The sequence below is a fragment of the Eschrichtius robustus genome, chromosome 20 (genome assembly GCF_028021215.1).
Source record: "Eschrichtius robustus isolate mEscRob2 chromosome 20, mEscRob2.pri, whole genome shotgun sequence".
NCBI lineage: Eukaryota > Metazoa > Chordata > Mammalia > Artiodactyla > Eschrichtiidae > Eschrichtius > Eschrichtius robustus.
In genome coordinates, this window is record NC_090843.1 from 42,441,557 (window position 1) to 42,460,693 (window position 19,137).

General features: G+C 36.4%; 1 protein-coding gene across 2 annotated transcripts in view; it reads left to right on the forward strand.

Moving 5' to 3' along the window:
- VMP1 (vacuole membrane protein 1) overlaps positions 1 to 19,137 on the forward strand; it is a 128,515-nt gene that overhangs the window by 39,352 nt on the left and 70,026 nt on the right. For both annotated transcript variants that reach the window (XM_068531589.1, XM_068531590.1), the window contains exon 6: positions 14,910 to 15,077. In XM_068531589.1, coding sequence (XP_068387690.1) covers positions 14,910 to 15,077 — 168 coding nt within the window. The remainder of the gene's footprint in view (positions 1 to 14,909; positions 15,078 to 19,137) is intronic.

Consider the following 19,137-nt stretch of genomic DNA (forward strand, 5'->3'; position numbering starts at 1 on the left):
ATGGAAAGCAGAACTTGGCAGAAATTTAGAGAAGGAGATAACTTCCACAAACTTGTAGAATAGGGAAGTGTAACACAGTTACTGGCTATACGGTCAACGTGTGTGTAACAATTGTGTTTCTGTATACTACAATAAACATTTAGAGAGTGAAAATTTTGGAAAGCATCATTTATAATAACATTTTTTTGAAAAGCAAATACTTAGGAATAAATCTAACAAAAGATGTGCTTGGCCTCTATATAAAATTATAAAATATTATTGGAAGCAAAAAGATTTAGGTAACAGAAGGTATATATTATTTTCATGGATTAGAAGACACAGTATTATAGCTGTTCTTCCCAATTTTGTTTACATAATCAATGTAATATCAGTCAAAACTTGAGTAGGTATTTTTGTAGAAATTGACAAAGTAATTGAAAAAAGATTTTCATCCTAGCAGCTTTGTAGTAAATCTTGACAACCAATAAGATATGTCCCTCTTGTGTGTTTCTAATATTTCTTGATCTGGATAGAGGATACCTGTGTCTGAAATAATTCATTAAGATGCTTACATTATGCACTTTTCTATATGTACTATACTTAAATAAATACTCTGTTTTAGTACATCTGCTCTTTTGTTTTAGAATTTTGAAGTCATTTTGCATAAATACACCTGTAATAGATGTCTAATTCATGAGCTAATTTTGCCTGGCAAGTAGTGCAAGTTTACTGATTTCATTCATTTACTTATGTTTTTTGTAAGTAGATCAGATGCAAAAAAAGGTTCTGTGGCTGGTAGATTTTTCTAAGATCATGCCTTCTAAGCCCTCTTCTCTTGGATACTAATTTCCAGAAATCCATTAACGAATTTATTTTAGTCTTAGCATGTATGTAGCAGGTTTCCATTCCAGGCCATCCAGGAATGCTTATTTACTAGTGGAAATAATGCCCAGAGTGAAAACAAGTTAGTGAAGAGAACATGGCTGCTGTTAACCTCTTTGTTGTATCTCTGTGTTTGAATGTGTCAAAATTTTCACCTTAATAATGATTTGACCCAAGGGGAGGCAGCCCAGGGGCAGCACTTTTGCTGAAAAGGGACCGGATAATAAATATTTTAAGCTTTGCGGGCTATGCAATCTCTTTTGTAACTCCTCAGATCTGTCATGGTAATAAGAAGGCATCCAGGGACAGTGTGTAGGAATGAATGTGAGTGTTTTCCAGTCAACCTTTATTCACAAAGAGAGGTAGCAGACTGGATTTGATCTGCCGGCTGTAGTTTGCTAACCGTTGCTCTAACTCATGGGATGACAGTAGTACACCAGAAGAAGCATATTGAGCTTGGGAGCCTTAGTGAGCTAGCCACCCCCTAAGGATTTTTACGTGACATGTTATGCATTTGATTCCTCCATTTGCCAAAAAAGGATTATCACTTCTCCCAGGTCATAATATTAGACTTAACATGATGTTTTAGAAGAGAATATAGTTGTGTGAATGCTTGAGTGGTCTGTAAGACCATCAAGGGGAAGAAAAAACAACTTTTCATGAAGAGAAAAGTAAAAGAATTTCTTCCAAATGAGCTGCCTGATGACAGCAAGATTTAGTTCTAATCTCATGTTTTAAACTGTCGATGTGTGCAATTATTAAATACCGGTCTTTACAACAGCACTCATTTTGAGAAATAAATAATTTGTGGATTACATTTAGATTGATACAAACAATTAGGAGAAGTGATAGGGTAATTTCAGTAGCCACCTTAAAACTGTTTCCCATTACTAGAATATATGATTGATTCATAATATATTCATAATAATAACCTGGTAAACAACCAGTTTAACAAAAACAGGAACTTTGGTACTTCATAATGAGAAATATATCTCAGACATGCTCCTTATATGCATTCACATTATTATTCCTCAAGTTATAAGACAGGAGAGCCATTTGTAAACTGTGCGTGCCATTAATGATTATAAAGTCTGTTCTATTTGACAGTAACAAAGGAAATGAGTCCTTCGGCAGGAATTTACAAATAATGTGATACATGAACAGTTTTTGACAGTAGGTGGAGCAGTTTCCCGGAGAAAGGCTTCCCAAGCCCTATATTCCTTTCAAAATAAGCCCAGCTCTTAGACAAAGAACTCTGAGAACAAAAACTATCAACAATCATTAAAAAATGTTAAAGGCACTCAAATATTGAGCTATAAATAGAAAGCTGAATATATTTTGCAGATAATTCTTCTCTTTGTCATATATTTTAACCACTGAATTCTCTCACCTTTGGGGATCAAAATGGTAGGGATTTTCACATAAGAACTGCCCTATCTAGATGGCAGTTGGTATGTAGAAAAGTTTGGGAACTATTCAGTTACATTGTAGAATAGATCAAGGTTTATAAGAAGATATAACATCAAGACATTATTATCTGAATGGTATTTATGAGTCATTTGTTTAATATGACAATTTTAGATTAAGAATATAGTTTTATAGATAAAAATTGGTAGTTTAAATTCACTGGAATTAAGTTAGTAGATGTCAAGAGTGTTTTAAGTACCATGAGAAACCATGGCCATAAAACTGTAAGTTCAGAATGCAGTTATCAGGTATAAAAATAAGATATAAATGAATAAAGAATTCTACTTAAAAATAAAAACAAAAAAATGACCTTTTTAAAAAATTTTTATTTATTTATTTTTGGCTGTGTTGGGTCTTTGTTGCTGCGCGCAGGCTTTCTCTAGTGGCGGAGAGGGGTGCGCGGGCTTCTCACTGCAGTGGCTTCTCTTGTTGCGGAGCACAGGCTCTAGGCATGCGGGCTTCAGTAGTTGTGGCACACGGGCTCAGTAGCTGTGGCTCGCGGGCTCAGTAGTTGTGGCGCACGGGCTTAGTTGCTCCGCAGTATGTGGGATCTTCCTGGATCAGAGATCGAACCCATGTCCCCTGCATTGGCAGGAGGGAAGTCCCCAAAAATGACCATTTTAATAGAAAAAAATTTTGGAAAAAAAATTTTTGGCTGTTTGTTATAAAATAAGTACAGGGAAAGTTAATTGTGAGATATTTGCCCCTGTGTAAGATTCAGAGGTCTGTTTCTGCCTTAATGTTTAGGATCATTTCATCACTAAAATGGGGTTAAAATTGTACATTAAAAAAAATCCAACATCTTGATTACTATCAAATGTTTGTAGAACATCTCTGTCTATAGCACCCTGTTTCCTTTAGTGAACAAGTACTTTATAGTATGTATATAATACTTTATAGTACTGTTTTATATATATATAAAGCTGTTTCTTATACTTTTTTGACTCTTGGCTATTTATTGCCTAAAGTAAGTGTTATTTGGAAAACTGCATGGACATAGGTTGAAGTGAAATAGCGAATCAGTTTCAGTAAGAGAACTATTGTAGTAATTGTTTAATGCCATGAGGTGGAATAATTCTTTTAAAAATTGTTAGCCAACCTGTTCACTGTTTTTCCTGCTTGACTTCTGATTATTGCTCCATAGCTTACGTGTCTATCCCTCGATAAGACAAAAAAAGAGAAGAAATTGCCAAAAGTAAGGTTCTAGTGTGACTTAATATTGCTCTGTATAGGTATAATGACTCTGGCTATAAGCATGCAGTGACTCAGGGCTCTTGCGGGAAGACCAACAGGCCCTTCTTAGAAAAGGTCTGTTTGCCTTTTTTTGATGAGGGCATGATCAGCTATTCTCCCTGTCTTTCCCTAAGGAATGACTCATGTATTAACTCTTAAGAGCATCACCACATCAAAAGTAGGAACCAGGGTCTCCAGGACACAGGGCTGGGTTTTCACCAAACAGAAGGGTATGCACAGACTGACTGACTTCCTGCCCTTAAGTCACTATTTATTAATGTGTGTTTAAATGAAAGCTAAGAAGATTCAGTTTGCTGAAGTCTGTTCTGTTGGGTATATATTTTAAACAATTTATAACCTTTTTAAAAGCTCTCTCTATAAATATGTGGTCCATTCCTCCTGAACACTTAAACCAACTTTATGATCAAAATTGCTTAGGTTTAGAGAAGAAAAGTGAAATATGTCTTTATTTATGGATTGATTGAATATAATAAAAATGACTTTAAAAATAGGTCCTTATAACCTGAAGCATGAACTATAGAGTTTACACATTTTTTGTTTTGGTTATTTTATGCTTATCGTAACACTTTTACTACATAATCTCATACATTGCTGTGTTACCTAGGTTGTGCAGGCATTATTATCATTATTATTTTCAGGCTTTTCATCAAATGAGGAATGTGAGATAGAAGTCTGATTACATCTAGTAAGTTACTAACAGAATTAGAAAACTAAAATCCACATTAACTAATGGCCAAATTACTGCTTTTTTACATATTATACTGCATTTTATAGGGAGGGACCAGGGGCTTAAATTTGTAAACTCGGGACCTTCTTCACAAAAAGAATATAAACACTAGTTAAACTTCTCAGTGCCCATTTGGAATCAACAGTTTTATGCTCTAGCCTTCTAGAATTATTTGTTGTATACCATAACCTTAGGTAAGTTGTTTTCTGACTGCGATGAGAAAAGCAATGATTAAAAGTATTTGAAGAGTACAATTCCTGTTTGTAAAAGCATTTCTAAACTCCCCTAAAAGTTGGACTTAAAGAAAACAAAAGGTTTTGCAAGTCATACAGACAACCATCTGTCATCTCCTTTCATTTATTTATCACCCAGATATTCCTAATGAATCACATTCCAGACTAACCACTGACTCCTTTTGTTCCTCAGTGAAGGAGTGTGGCAAACAAATGTTTTCCCAGTGAATCAGCAGAGGATTCCTGATTTTATTACCTTTGTCCTAAACTTTCCAGACAAAACTAATTGGGAATTTTGCCTTTGGGATCTCAGTTGACTTCTGTGTGTGGATGATGAATTAGGCTATGAACTGACATTACAGATGTGCAAACAACTCCAGTCTTCAGGAATGTTTTATCAGTTCTGAGGGAGCCGCCTAGAGTGGAAGAATGTCTGTCTGTCTGTCTGCTCATCTTCCTTAAAAACCTCATAGGGCTTCCCTGGTGGCGCAGTGGTTGAGAATCTGCCTGCCAATGCAGGGGACACGGGTTCGAGCCCTGGTCTGGGAAGATCCCACATGCCGCGGAGCAACTAGGCCCGTGAGCCACAATTACTGAGCCTGCGCGTCTGGAGCCTGTGCTCCGCAACAAGAGAGGCCGCGATAGTGAGAGGCCCGCGCACCGTGATGAAGAGTGGCCCCCACTTGCCGCAGCTAGAGAAAGCCCTCGCACAGAAACGAAGACCCAACACAGCCAAAAATAATTAATTAATTAATTAATTAATTAAAATAACTTACATGACTTTCACTGTATTAAAAAAAAAAAAAAAAACACCTCATACTGGGACTTCCCTGGCGGTCCAGTGGTTAAGACTCTGCACTTCCAATGCAGAGGGCACAGGTTTGATCCCTGGTCAGGGGACTAAGATCCCACGTGCTGCAGGGCGCTGCCAAAACAAAAAAACCTCATACATACACATACTGCGCTCTTAATGTGACATATTCTGCATCTTGGTTGGTAAAAAGGCTTGGCTAAATTAGGCTCATAATTAACTAATATGATCATTTTAGGTTTTCACTTTTATTTATTTATTTATTTATTTATTTATTTATTTATTTATTTATGGCTGTGTTGGGTCTTTGTTTCTGTGCGAGGGCTTTCTCTAGTTGTGGCAAGCGGGGTCCACTCTTCATGGCCGTGCGCGAGCCTCTCACTATTGCGGCCTCTCTTGTTGCGGAGCACAGGCTCCAGACGCGCAGGCTCAGTAGTTGTGGCTCACGGGCCCAGCTGCTCCGCTGCATGTGGGATCTTCCCAGACCAGAGCTCGAACCTGTGTCCCCTGCATTGGCAGGCAGATTCTCAACCACTGCGCCACCAGGGAAGCCCTCAGGTTTTCACTTTTTAAAAAATGTCTCTGGAAGAAAGGGCCCCCAAATGATCTGAACAATAAAGTTAAAAATCCAGAAAATACTTTTCCTTAACTGAAGCAGCAATACATAGACTAGTTTGTCATTTACTAATATGATTTTTTTTCAGGTTTTAAGGTGTGACTGTCCCACACGTTTCTTACAAAGACCCTAATTTGTATTTGTGGCACTAGGACTGCTTTCTCAGGGCTTACATAGGTACTACATTATTATCAGGGCACTCCTTAGAACTTCTCTTCTCCACCGGATTAGGATATTTTTGTGTGTTATAATTTCAGGAATGATAATTTTACCTCTAGGATAATTTTTTTTAATTCTAAATTTCTCTTAATTTGACAGAGCTAGTAGGATATTTACTATTCCTGAATGAATGTAAATTGTAGAAGTATAACTTTTAAAATTTATCTTAAAAGAATGTCTTAAGTTAAAATACTTTTTCCACAAATACCTATATCTGCTCTTATTAGGAATCCTACCCCCTGATCTAACTATGGTTTTGCTCTCACCCAGACACTACATCTTTTATCCTGGACAAAGCAAAATTATTCCATTATCAAAACTTTGGAAAATATAGTGTAATACAGCTCATGAGACTAAGATATATGAGGCTTTGAACTGAAGCAAAACCAGATGTTTGATATGTCACAAATAGCTGAACTATCTTGTTGAGTTGACTTCACTTAGAATGAGTATACTGAAGTACCCACCCACCCCAAAAAAGGACCCTAAATACCTGTCACTGATGAGAGTGTAACTTTTCATCACAGTCATAAAATTTGACCTTCGTATCATTAAAGGGAACTTCCACTGGCAGTAATTAGGAACTCTCAGGGGCAGTTAGTGAATGTTACTTATGACCTGGTTGCTAACTAGGAAATTTATAGAGCTTCCTGTGCTGGGGAATAACAACCTGGGCTGTATATAGCTGTTTAACTTCCTTTGATTACCACTATATAGATTAAAGGACACTGTCCTTAAATAGAAAAATTAACCTTTGAGGACTATCATTTGCTACTTTTCCTTAAGAAGTACTCCTTGTATTGATCTTTACTTACCTTGCCACATGGCACATTCTTTTCAATGTGCTGAGATTCGTTTTATACCACAGTATATGGTCTATCTTGGTGACTGGATTTCATGTATACTTGAAAAGAATATGTATTTGGCTATTTTTGGGTGTAGTGTTCCATATTGTTCAAGTGTTCTGTATCCATACTGGTTTTCAGTCTACTTATTCTATCAACGAAAAAGAGAAGTGTGTTGAAATTTCAACTCTAATTGTGGATTTGTTTATTTCTCCTTTTAGTTCTATTAGTTTTTGCTTTATGTATTTTGACATTCTGTTATTAGGTGCCTGCACATTTAGGATTATTCTGTCTTCCTGAGAATTAGCCCTTTTATCATTATGAAATGTCCTTTTTCATCTCTAGTAAATACCCTCTCCTGAAATCTACTTAATCTGGTATTAATGTAGAGTACTCTATCTTTTGTATGATTATGTTTACATGGTTTATCTTTTTTCATCCCTTTACCTTTACTTTTGGATCTGGATATTTAAAATGGGCTTTTTATGGACAGCATGTACTGAGGTCTTGCTCTTTAGTTCAGTGTGACACTCTCTGCCTTTTCATTTGTATGTTTGGCTCATTTGCAATTAATGTAGTTGTCAATATGGTTGGGTTTAAGTCTATCCTCAAACTATTGGTCCCACCTATTTTTTATTCTTTTCCTGCCTTCTTTTGAATTGAACATTTTTTTTAGTATATATAATGTAACCACATTACAGTATTATACTCCATTTTCTCCCTCCCATACTTTATGCTGTTGTTGTCATGTATTTTACTTCTACATATGTCATAGTTTTTGCTTTAAGCAACTAGTTATTTTTTTAAGAGATTTTAAAATGAGGAAAAAAGGTGTTCTCTATTTCCAGTGCTCTTCACTCTTTTATGTACATTAAAGTTTCCATCTGGTATCACTTTTCTTCTATCTGAGAACCTCCTTTAACATTTATCTCCTGGAACAAATTCTTTTGGCTTTTGTTTGTCTGAAAATGTTATTATTTCATCTTTATTTTTGACATATATTTTCCCTGAATTCTAGATTCACAGATTTTGTTTTTTCCTTTCAGCACTTTAGAGAAGTAATTCTATTGTCTTTTGGTCTGTTTCTGATGAGAAGTCCTATCTGTATTTCCCTGTAGATGACTCAGTCATAACTTGGAAATATTGTGGGTTTGGTTCTAGACCACTGCAATAAAGCACATATGGTGATATAGCAAGTCACACGAATTTTTTGGTTTCCCAGTGCATCTAAAAGTTATGTTTACAATATAATGTACTCTATTAAGTGTCTGAAAAAACAATATATGTACCTTAATTTTAAAATAATGCTGTTGGAAAAATGGTGCCACCAGACTTGTTTGACGCAGGATTGCCAAAACCTTTAATTTGTAAAAATCACAATATCTGCAAAGTGCATTAAAGTGAGGTATGCCTGTAATGTGTTTTTATCCCCTTGGATTGCTTTTAAGACATTCTTGATATTGCTGAATTATAGAATTTGATTATGATGTGATTGTGGTAATTCTCAGCAATTTGATTATGTGTTTTATTTTCTTTATGTTGATCTTGACTGAGGTTTGTTGAATTTCTTAAATTTGTGAGTTGATGGATTGATATTTTTCATCAAATCTTGAAAATACATGGCCATCCCTTCCCCAGTGTGTGTGTGTGTGCGCACACACACACACTTCACCCTCTCTTTCTGGGGTTCCAGTTACATGTATATTAGACTGTTTGGTATTATTCCACAGGTTACTGAGGTTCATTTGTTCCATAGCCTTTACCCTCTGTGTCCTTTAGTTCAAATACTTTCTAGTGCCTTGTCTTCAAGTTCTCTAATATTTTCTTCTGTGGCATCTAATCTGTTGATATCCAATGAATTTTTCTATTCGTATATTATATTTTCAGCTCTATAAGTTCCATTTTGGTTTTTTTTTATACTTTATATTTCTTCCCTCATTGTGTTTATCTTTTCCTTTAAATCAGGAATCAGCAAACTATTTCTGTGAAGGGCCATATAATAAGTGTTTTAGACTTCATAGGCCATAGAGTCTTTGTCAGAGCTACTCAGTTTTGCCATTATAGCACAGAATTAGCCAGAGATGATATGTAAATGAATATACATGGCTGCATTCTTTGAAACTTTATTTATAAAACTGGTGGTGGGCTGAATTTGGCCCCTGGGCTGAAGTTTGGCAATTGTTGCTTTAAATCCTTGAACATATTTATTTTTACTGTTTTTAAGTCCTCGTCTGCTAATTCCATAATCTCTGACATTTCTGGGTCTGTTTCTATTGATTAATGTTTCTTCAGCTTATGTGTCATATTTTCCAAACTGCTTCACATCATATCTAGTTATTTCTTATTGGATGCTGGAATGTGGTATTAAGTTGTTGATTGTATGGATTTTGTTATCTTCTTTTACAGAGTGTCAGTTTTTTGTTTTGGGGGCAGTACCAGTGGATCAACTTGATCTATTTAAGGTTTTTTTAAAAACCCTATTATGGTCTGTCTAGAGTAGCTTTTACTGTAGGCTCTTTCCAAGGTCTTCCCTGAATGTTGAGTCTCTCCACTCTAGCTAGATGAAGTTCAGGTGTTTCCCAGCCCTGTGTGAAGTCTAGGAATTGTTCAGCTTACAACCCCCTGTTAGTTGTTCTTTTCTCACTAATTGTACTTTGCCTGGCCTTATGAAATCTCATCATAGCATGCAGTGGAACTTTGTGTGCCAGAGTCTCAAGGGGACCCCCATGCACATATGTAGAGTCCTTTCTCTGCATAGCTTTCTCTTCACTAGTATTCTATGCCACAGATTTCAACCACTCAGCCCCCCTGAACTCAGATTTTCTTCTCAGTGCAGCAAGACCACCATGCTTTGCTTAGGGTCTTTGTCTTTGGACTATGGATTTTACTGCTGACACAGAATGTGTCTACAAGTGGAAAGCCAGAGTCATCACAAGGCTTCCTCATTTGTATCCCTTCTCTCAGTGGTCAGAAGTATTATACTGCCTGTGGTACAGTGTCTGAAAAAAATTGTTCCATGTATTCTGTTTAGTTTTCCAGTTGTTTAGTGTAGGAGTGTACGTCTCTACCAGTCACTTCATGATATGAGGCAGAAAACCCTCAGCCACAGGCCAGAATCTCTAGCCCATACATATCAATACTTGCATACTCCCATGAGAGCTGGAACATCCTGCTCAGTACATTGTGTTATTTTTATGTTTTATAGTGGATCTTTCCAGGTAGACTTTGCAGCTTATACTGTAGCTGTTTGTCTTTATCCCTCATTTCTTCATTTAGTATGGTTTAAATGTGATTCTTTCATATTTGATACATTGTAGTAGGAACTGTAGGTTTTAGAGAACAGACTTAGGGCTTCCCTAGTGGCGCAGTGGTTGAGAATCTGCCTGCTAATGCAGGGGACACGGGTTCGAGCCCTGGTCTGGGAAGATCCCACATGCCGTGGAGCAACTAGGCCCGTGAGCCACAACTACTGAGCCTGCGCGTCTGGAGCCTGTGCTCCGCAACAAGAGAGGCCGCAATAGTGAGAGGCCCGCGCACCGCGATGAAGAGTGGCCCCCGCTTGCCACAACTAGAGAAAGCCCTCGCACAGAAACGAAGACCCAACACAGCCAAAAATAAAATAAATAAGTAAATAAATAAATAAATAGAAAACAGACTTAAAAGGTAGTTTGAATATGTGTAACTTTTAAAATTCTCTTAATCAAAATGATTGTTTTTCAGTTTTTGTGTTTGGATTTTTCATGTAAACTAATATTTATCTCAGTCAAGTCTGTTATATTTAGGAACCATTAACCTATAATGTTGAAAAGAACTTGTGAGGTTTCCTATCAGTTAACACAGTCTAAACTAAAATGTCAAGGTACAGGTTAAATGGGCTCTTGAGAATGAACAAAGGACAAGAAGCTGAGTTATTCATGTTCATTTTGTCTGGGAACCACCACATCTGCCTCTAAGGCTGAGTAATCATGACCTATTAGTGTGGTTATGGAAAGTATATATCAGTTTAACTGTGTGAACCATCCTTTCTTTAGGGAAAATATTCTCATCAGATTGCTGAAAATTTCCCTTTTTAGAACATTTAAAATTAAAACTATGAATCAGTCTTTTATCTTGTCGGATAACCTGTTTAATCTGTTGGGGTGCATATTTTATTTTTGTTTCTGGAATAGAAATGTAGGGTTTTCCTTCCTATATAATCCCAGAAAATTTATTATTTTAGTGTCTAGGACGGTTCAATTTTTGTTCACCTAGAGTTCATTTCTAGAGGACAGTTGTAGGGATATCATGGACAGACTCTTAAATTTCTTTTGTTTTGCCTAGTAGTATCACATTTCTCTTTTGTGTTTTCAAACAGTAAATGTGGAAGTTACAGGGGTTTTTAAAAAATATTTATTTTCTTTATTTTTTTTGGCTGTGATGGGTCTTAGTTGTGGCACGCAGGATCTTCACTGAGGCACGCGGGATCTTTCGTTGCGGCGTGTGGGCTTCTCTCTAGTTGTGGCACACGGGCTCCAGGGCACGTGGGCTCTGTAGTTATGGCGCGCAGGCTTCAGAGCGCGTGGGCTCTGTAATTTTGCGGCACGTGGGCTCTCTTATTGAGGCACACAAGCTCAGTAGTTGTCGTGCATGGGCTTAGTTGCCCTGCAGCATGTGGGATCTTAGTTCCCTGACCAGGGATCAAACCCGTATCCCCGGCATTGGAAAGCAGATTCTTTACCACTTGGCCGCCAGGGAAGTCCCCCCCCCCCTTTTTTTTTTAATTGCATCTGATGTTAGTGAGAAGTTTTTCACTAATTATTTAGTTACTCTGAATTCTACAAACTTTAAACTTGGGTGTGTGTGTGTGTAGGATCACAAAATAATTCTTTTTTCTTTAACTGAAATCTCTTTTGTGCACATAATATTCAAAGAAACAGTTGTAGATTTCATGGTTAATCACAACTTTTCAAAAAAAGAAGTTCCTTTTTTAGAGATTCTCATAATCATTTTTTAAACTTATTATCACTATTTATTGATTTCTGTGAATTAAAATTCAAGAAAAAGATGAACAGACTAAAAATTCACATAGACTTTTTTTTTTTTTTTGTCCAGAAGAAAACCTTATAGTTAATTGACTCAGTGCTAAGTGTAGGATTTCATTTTTTAGATTTTTAGTTGAACACAAAATGCAACTATATTTAGGGAGAAATGTAGCTTAGATTTATGAATGTCTTTCTTTTTCGTATTAACATGCAACAGAAAAATTTGTTTAATGTCACCTTTTATCTAGGTAGCAGTAGGAGTTCTTTAATGTTTTATTTCCATCGCTACGTCTTATGCACTTTGTCTTTGAACCACAAATTCTTTCACCATGTGGTTTAAAAAGACTTTCTTATATCCAAAGATCACTTACTGTATGTGTATCTATATATACATACATATGTATGTGTGTGTGTATATAATTTTATTCTACAAATACAGTGCTTTTGTTCATAACAGCTAATGGCTAATACTTTTTGAGGGCTTATTATATGCCCAGCACTGTTCTAAGCCTAGTACTTTATATGTGTGTTAGAGTAACATGTTAAGAATATCCAACTTCTAGAGCTTATACTTCATGAGAACTTTGGAAATTAGCAATAGATTTTATTGACATCTTGATTATGTTAGGGGTTTTTGAATTTTGGAGCTAGATAAAAACATAAGATGAATCTAATTCTTTTGCCTTGCAGAAGAGTAGCTTGAGGTCCAGAAAGGTTAAGTGACTTGTCTGAGTTCGCTTATTTTCTGACACCTAATAGCCTATTAGAACCTAACCTATTTGAAACTCTAAAGGAGCTTGTTTAAAACATACAGGTTGGGGGGCTTCCCTGGTGGCACAGTGGTTAAGAATCTGTCTGCCAATACGGGGGACACGGGTTCGAGCCCTGGTCCGGGAAGATCTCACGTGCTGCAGAGCAACTAAGCCCGTGTGCCACAACTACTGAGCCTGTGCTCTAGAGCCCGCGAGCCCACGTGCCGCAAGTACTGAAGCCTGCACACCTAGAGCCCGTGCTCCGCAACAAGACAAGCCACCTCAATGAGAAGCCCGCACGCCACAACCAAAGAGTAGCCCCTGCTCGCCGCTACTAGAGAAAGCCTGCACTCAGCAACAAAGACCCAACGCAACCAAAAATAAAAATAAATAAATTTTTTAAAAAATCAATTAGTTAAAATAAATAAATACATAAAACATACAGGTTGGGAAATCCCTGGTGGTCCAGTGGTAAAGAATCCGCCTTAAAATGCAGGGATGCAGGTTTGATTCCTGGTCGGGGAACTGGGATTCCACATGCCTCAGGGCAACTAAGCCTGCGCACCACGACTACTAAAGCTCGCATGCCTCAACTAGAGAGCCTGTGTGCCCGCAAACTACAGAGCCCACGTGCTCTGGAGCCCGTGTGCCACAACTACAGAGCCCAGGCACCCTGAAGCCTGCATGCCACAGCTAGAGAGAAGCCTGCATGGCACAACGAAAGATCCTGAAAGATCCCGCATGCCTCAATGAAGATCCTGCGTGCCGCAACTAAGACTCGATGCAGCCTAAGATAAAACAAATAATAAATAAATCTTAAAAAAAAAAAAAACTTAATGTTAAAAAAAAATAAAAATAAAGTAAAATGAAACATACAGGTTCCCATGTCCACCTATTGAATCAACTTATGCTTAGGGGACCCTGAAATTTATATTTTTAACAAAGTCCATAGTTGATTCTTATGCAGACACCTCATCTTGGCATACATGTTCATTTGGGAACCAGTGTGTTTAAACCTTTATCACACATCTAAATGTTAATTCATTTTAATCTATATGATTATTATTGATTTGTAATATTTCAAAATAAAGGTACAAAGCAGCCCAAAAGCTCCATAGAAAAAATTAATTTAAAAGAAAAACTAACTGATACTGGTTCCAGAGTTTTACTTTTGTTTTAGGATCTCAGTGGGAAAGATAAGTGAGGTAATTACTTCATCAACTATTTTTATTTTTTTGAAGTAGAGTTAATTTACAATGTTGTGTTAGTTTCAAGTAAATAGCAAAGTGATTCAGTTATATATGTGTGTGTATATATATATATATATATATATACTTTTTCAGATTCTCTTCCATTTTAGGTCATTGCAAGATACTTAGTAGAGTTCTCTGTGCAATACAGTAGGTCCTTGGTTACCGATTTTATATGTAGTAGTGTGTATCTGCTAATCCCAAACTCCTAATTTCCGCCCCCCCCCCCCAACCCCCACTGTCCCCTTTGGTAACCGTAAGTTTGTTTTCTATGTCTGCATCAACTGTTTTTTAAGTAAGGACAAAATATAGTATTCTCAAATTATGCCTAAAGGAATAGGGGCACAGGAGGTTTTTATCACAGGGGATGGCATTCTTACAAATGAGATACGTGGATAAATAAAATAAGAATCAAGCCAGAAATCCTATGGTTTCCAGGGTCTAGTGTTGGGGGAAGGAGACTGACTACAAAAGGACACAGGGGACTTTTTGCGGTGATGGGACAGTTTTGTATCTCTGTCTTGATAGGTTATGGTTATACGACTGAGTATAACTGTCAAAGCTTATTGAACTGCTGACCTAAAACAATGGCTCTTACTATATGTAAATTATACCTCAGTAAGTTTGAAATTGGCTTTTAAGGAAGCAAACCATGAAGAGATTCTGGAAAGGATTATTTTTTCAGATTATCAGTTGCATCTTGAAACATTTAGTTAGGTAGGTTCTTGTTCTTTAAAAGCTAACATTTTCCTGTTCGTATAGAGTGATCAAGGTACCATTAAAATAACATGCCTGTTAATAATTGCTTTCTCTTCAGTATTTCTCATCAGAGGTTTCTCATATTTTTTTGTAGGGTCCACATATAGCTTCAGTTACGTTAGCTGCTTATGAATGCAATTCAGTCAATTTCCCTGAACCACCCTATCCTGATCAGATTATTTGTCCAGATGACGAGGGCACTGAAGGAACCATTTCGTTGTGGAGCATCATCTCGAAAGTTAGGATTGAGGCCTGCATGTGGGTAAGATGTCCGTGCTCATATTTGTCCAAAACTAACCTCACTGTCGTGATTCTTTGTGCCTCGCTGAAATTGAAGCCAGACGTACACCAAGTCAGTAGATAATCAATTCGTAAAGTGACCAGCTACCTAACTTCCATGTAGAAGAAACCTTTAGAGCTTCTCCTGTTCATGAGTAACATTCAGAAGGAAGGCAGGAAACCTTAGGTACCAGGAAGCGTTGACACCGAGCGGGCAACAGCAGGGAAGAGGAGCATAGATGGCGCAACTGTACTGCTTTGTCAGGTTTTCCTAACGTTTATAAAACTTGACAAACACATAGCAGATGGTTCTCTATCCGTCCAAATTAGGGAAGTATTATACGCCTCTCTGCTAGATTTAAATACTCTCTGTGTTTACTCTTAGAAGACTCGTTTCATTTTCTGGGTTGTTGTAATACTAAAGTAAGTTCAGACATTTCCTAATAACCTAAGCTTTGCTGTATTGGAGGTATCAGACTATATGGTGACCTTACTTTCAGAAGTTCCAATTATTCTTTTTATGGCTTGCTTAATATATTTTGGGAGATTTTGGACTACATGATCAATGGTAGATGTATTTTAATCTGCATACCCACACAAAGCATTTTTTATATGCTTAAATTCATTCACGTGTATATCATTGAGGAAGAGTTCATTTGCTAAAGACTTCCTATTACCATTTGAATTATTTTTTAATTCATCATTTGGAATCAGTAAGTTTTATGTTCCCTGTAACTTTTTTTCCCCTAACAGTTTCTTATGAAATGAAAAATATGGAACACATCACTTAAAACTCTTAATTAAAATGAACGTGAATAGAATGCCCACAGAAGAGGCAGAGTTTTCAAACACATTCAAGCGTTTATGTCGTGTTTTAAAAGAATTAAAAGGGAAATGCCATATATTGAATTTGTTGAATATGAAAGACAGGAAAAATTGTCATATTTCCTGTTACTCTTTTATAAATACTGGAAACAAATTCATTGTACTAGTTGCATATGTATTATAAATTTTACCACATTAGTCTTCTTTTTGTTTTTAACATCTTTATTGGAGTATAACTGCTTTACAATGGTGTGTTAGTGTCTGCTTTACACATTTGTATTTTGATGAAAAGCTATTAATAAGATAACTAGATACTCAGAACATGCTAGAAAAGGAGTATGTATATAGACTTCAGTTTTCTGTTGTTCTTTTGTTCTTTCAAAAATGATTTATGTGGCTAGGTTAACACTAATGCCAACAAAGAAAATTTTTCATCCCAGCTGGCAGTGATAACTGCCTCTTCCAAAGTGTCTATTGTCTGCAGCACTCATTTGGCCTGGCTCCATGCATGCCTCAAATTAGTTAAACTGGCTGGTGTAGTGGCTTACTTCCCCCAAATAAATTTTAAGCTCCTCAAAAAATTCAGACTGTACCTTAAATTTATTACTCACAGCAATCAGCATTAGGCTTTGCTCATAGTTCAATGATACCAATAAATACTGATTGTCTGAATGTTTGTTTGTTCTTCATATTCCCTTCTTTGAAACTGTCTTTTGTTATGTAAACAAGGTAGCGCATATCAAGTTATGCTTAAATTGGTTTCTTTTGTTTTCACCATTTACAAAGACAGTCCTTTCATCAAAGGGTGCCGGGAAAACTGAATATCCACATGCAAAAGAGAGAGGTTGGATCCTTACCTTACACCATATGTAAAAATTAACTCAGAATTCATCAAAGACCTAAACTTAAGAGTTAAAACTATAAGACACTTAGAAGAAAATACAGAAACAAATCTGCGTGGTGATTTGGCAGTGGTCCTTAAAGAAGACATTGAAAGCAGAGGCAACAAAAGAAAAAAATAGATAAATTGAACTTTGCTAAAATTAAAACTTCCTGTACATCAAAGGACACACTATCAAGAGAGTTAAAAGACAACCCACAAAAAGGGAGAAAGTGTTTAAAAGCCATATATCAGATAAAGGTTTAATATTCAGTATGTTTAAAGAACTACACAACTCAACAACAAAAAGACAAAACAACCCAATTAAAAAATGGGCAAAGGATTTGAATAAACGTTTCTCCAAGGAAGATATACAAATGGCCAATAAGTGCACAGAAAGATTCTCAGTATCATTAGTCATTGGGGAAATGCAAATCCAAACCAGAAGGAAATACCTCTTCACACAGATGAGGATGGCTATTATTTTTTTAGAAAACGAAAAATAACAAGTGTTGGTGAAGATGTGGAGAAATTGGAACCCTCATAGATTGCTGGTGGGAATGTAAAGTGATTTAGCTGCTGTGGAAGAGAGTTTGGTGGTTTCTTAAAAATGTAAACATAGGTTTATTATGTGACCCTCCTCTAATTCCATTCCTACGTAAATACCCAAAAGAACTGAAAACTGGGACTCTAATATGTACAGAAACTTGCAGTTCACTGTTCAGCAACATTATTCACATTATCAGAAAGGTGGAAACAATCCAAGTGTCTCTTAACAGATAAATGGATAAACAAAGAGTAGTATATACACATAATAGAATACTATTCAGCCATAAAAAGGAATGAAGTTCTTATACATGCTGCAATATAGATGAACCTAGAAAACGTTATGGTAAATGAAATAAGCCAGACATAGAAAGACAGATATTGTATGATTCCACTTATGTGAGCTATCTAGACAATTCAAATTCATAGAGACAAAAAGTAGGTTTGAGGTTACCAGGGTGGTGGGGAATGAGAAGTTAATGCTTAATGGGTATAGAGTTTCCATTTGGGTGAAGAAAAATATTGAAAATATAATGATGATGGTTGCACAACATTGTGAATACAATTAATGCCGCTAAGTTTTATATTTAAAAATGGTTAACTGAGATACACTCATAAAAAGTCAATACTGGGGCTTCCCTGGTGGTCCAGCAGTTAAGACTCCACTGTGTTCCCAATGCAGGGAGCCCGGGTTCGATCCCTGGTCCGGGAACTAGATCCCGCACACCACAACTAAAGACCCGGTGCAGCCACATAAATAAATAAATGTTAAAAAAAAAAAAAAAAAAAAAAGTCAATACTACTGAAGTTGAGAAATGTTGATTTAGAGTGTATTGGCCTTGATTCTTATCTTTTACCCTTTCATAAAATTGATCCCGCTTGTGTTCACATCCATATTTTTTTTTTTCAGGGCAATATCTTGCTTGATTAAAAACTGATATGTTATTTTAAATTTTTACCTAATTTGTACTTTGCGAAGTAAAATATCTTTACAGACTTCACTATCATTATAAATATAGTAAATCAGTAAAATCATTAAAATACATAGTACCTCCAATTATAAGATAAAGACCAGGGTCAACCTCAGTTTCAACTTGTTCACATAAGTCTTTGGAGCCCATTAAAATGAATTGTTTGGTGTTGCTGATAAGTAGGTTTTTTCAGTTTGTATCTTTTTCATCTTTCACAATTTGACTATATCACTAGCGTAAGGCTTCACAAATTTTCTTTTCAGTTATAAATTCCGATAATAGTTTTTAAGCCTCTAAGCATTGGAGATTCAGAGTGAGCAAAACTTAACAGTCTCTACCCTCATGGAGCTTTACATTCTAGTGAGGGAAATAATTATGGAAAAATGTGTATATAAGTATTGTCGAAAAATTATATATATAAATATTTAAACAAATTGAGATAAGTGCTATGAAGGATAAATTTACTGCATAACACAAAAATGTTTTCCTAGTCTGTGATTCAGGGAAGATTTCCTTGAAATAGCAGTGTTTCAATGGATATCTAAGGATAATAAGGAGTACAGTGAGGAGGCAGGATGGTGGCAGGGCAGAAGAGAGGAAGCATGTGTGATGACTTTCAGACAGAGAACATCTCCTTTTTGTTTTGTTTTTTTTTAACATCTTTATTGGAGTGTAATTGCTTTACAAGGGTGTGTTAGTTTCTGCTTTATAACAAAGTGAATCAGTTATACATATACATATGTCCCCATATCTCTTCCCTCTTGCATCTCCCTCCCTCCCACCCTCCCTATGGCACCCCTCTACGTGGTCACAAAGCACCG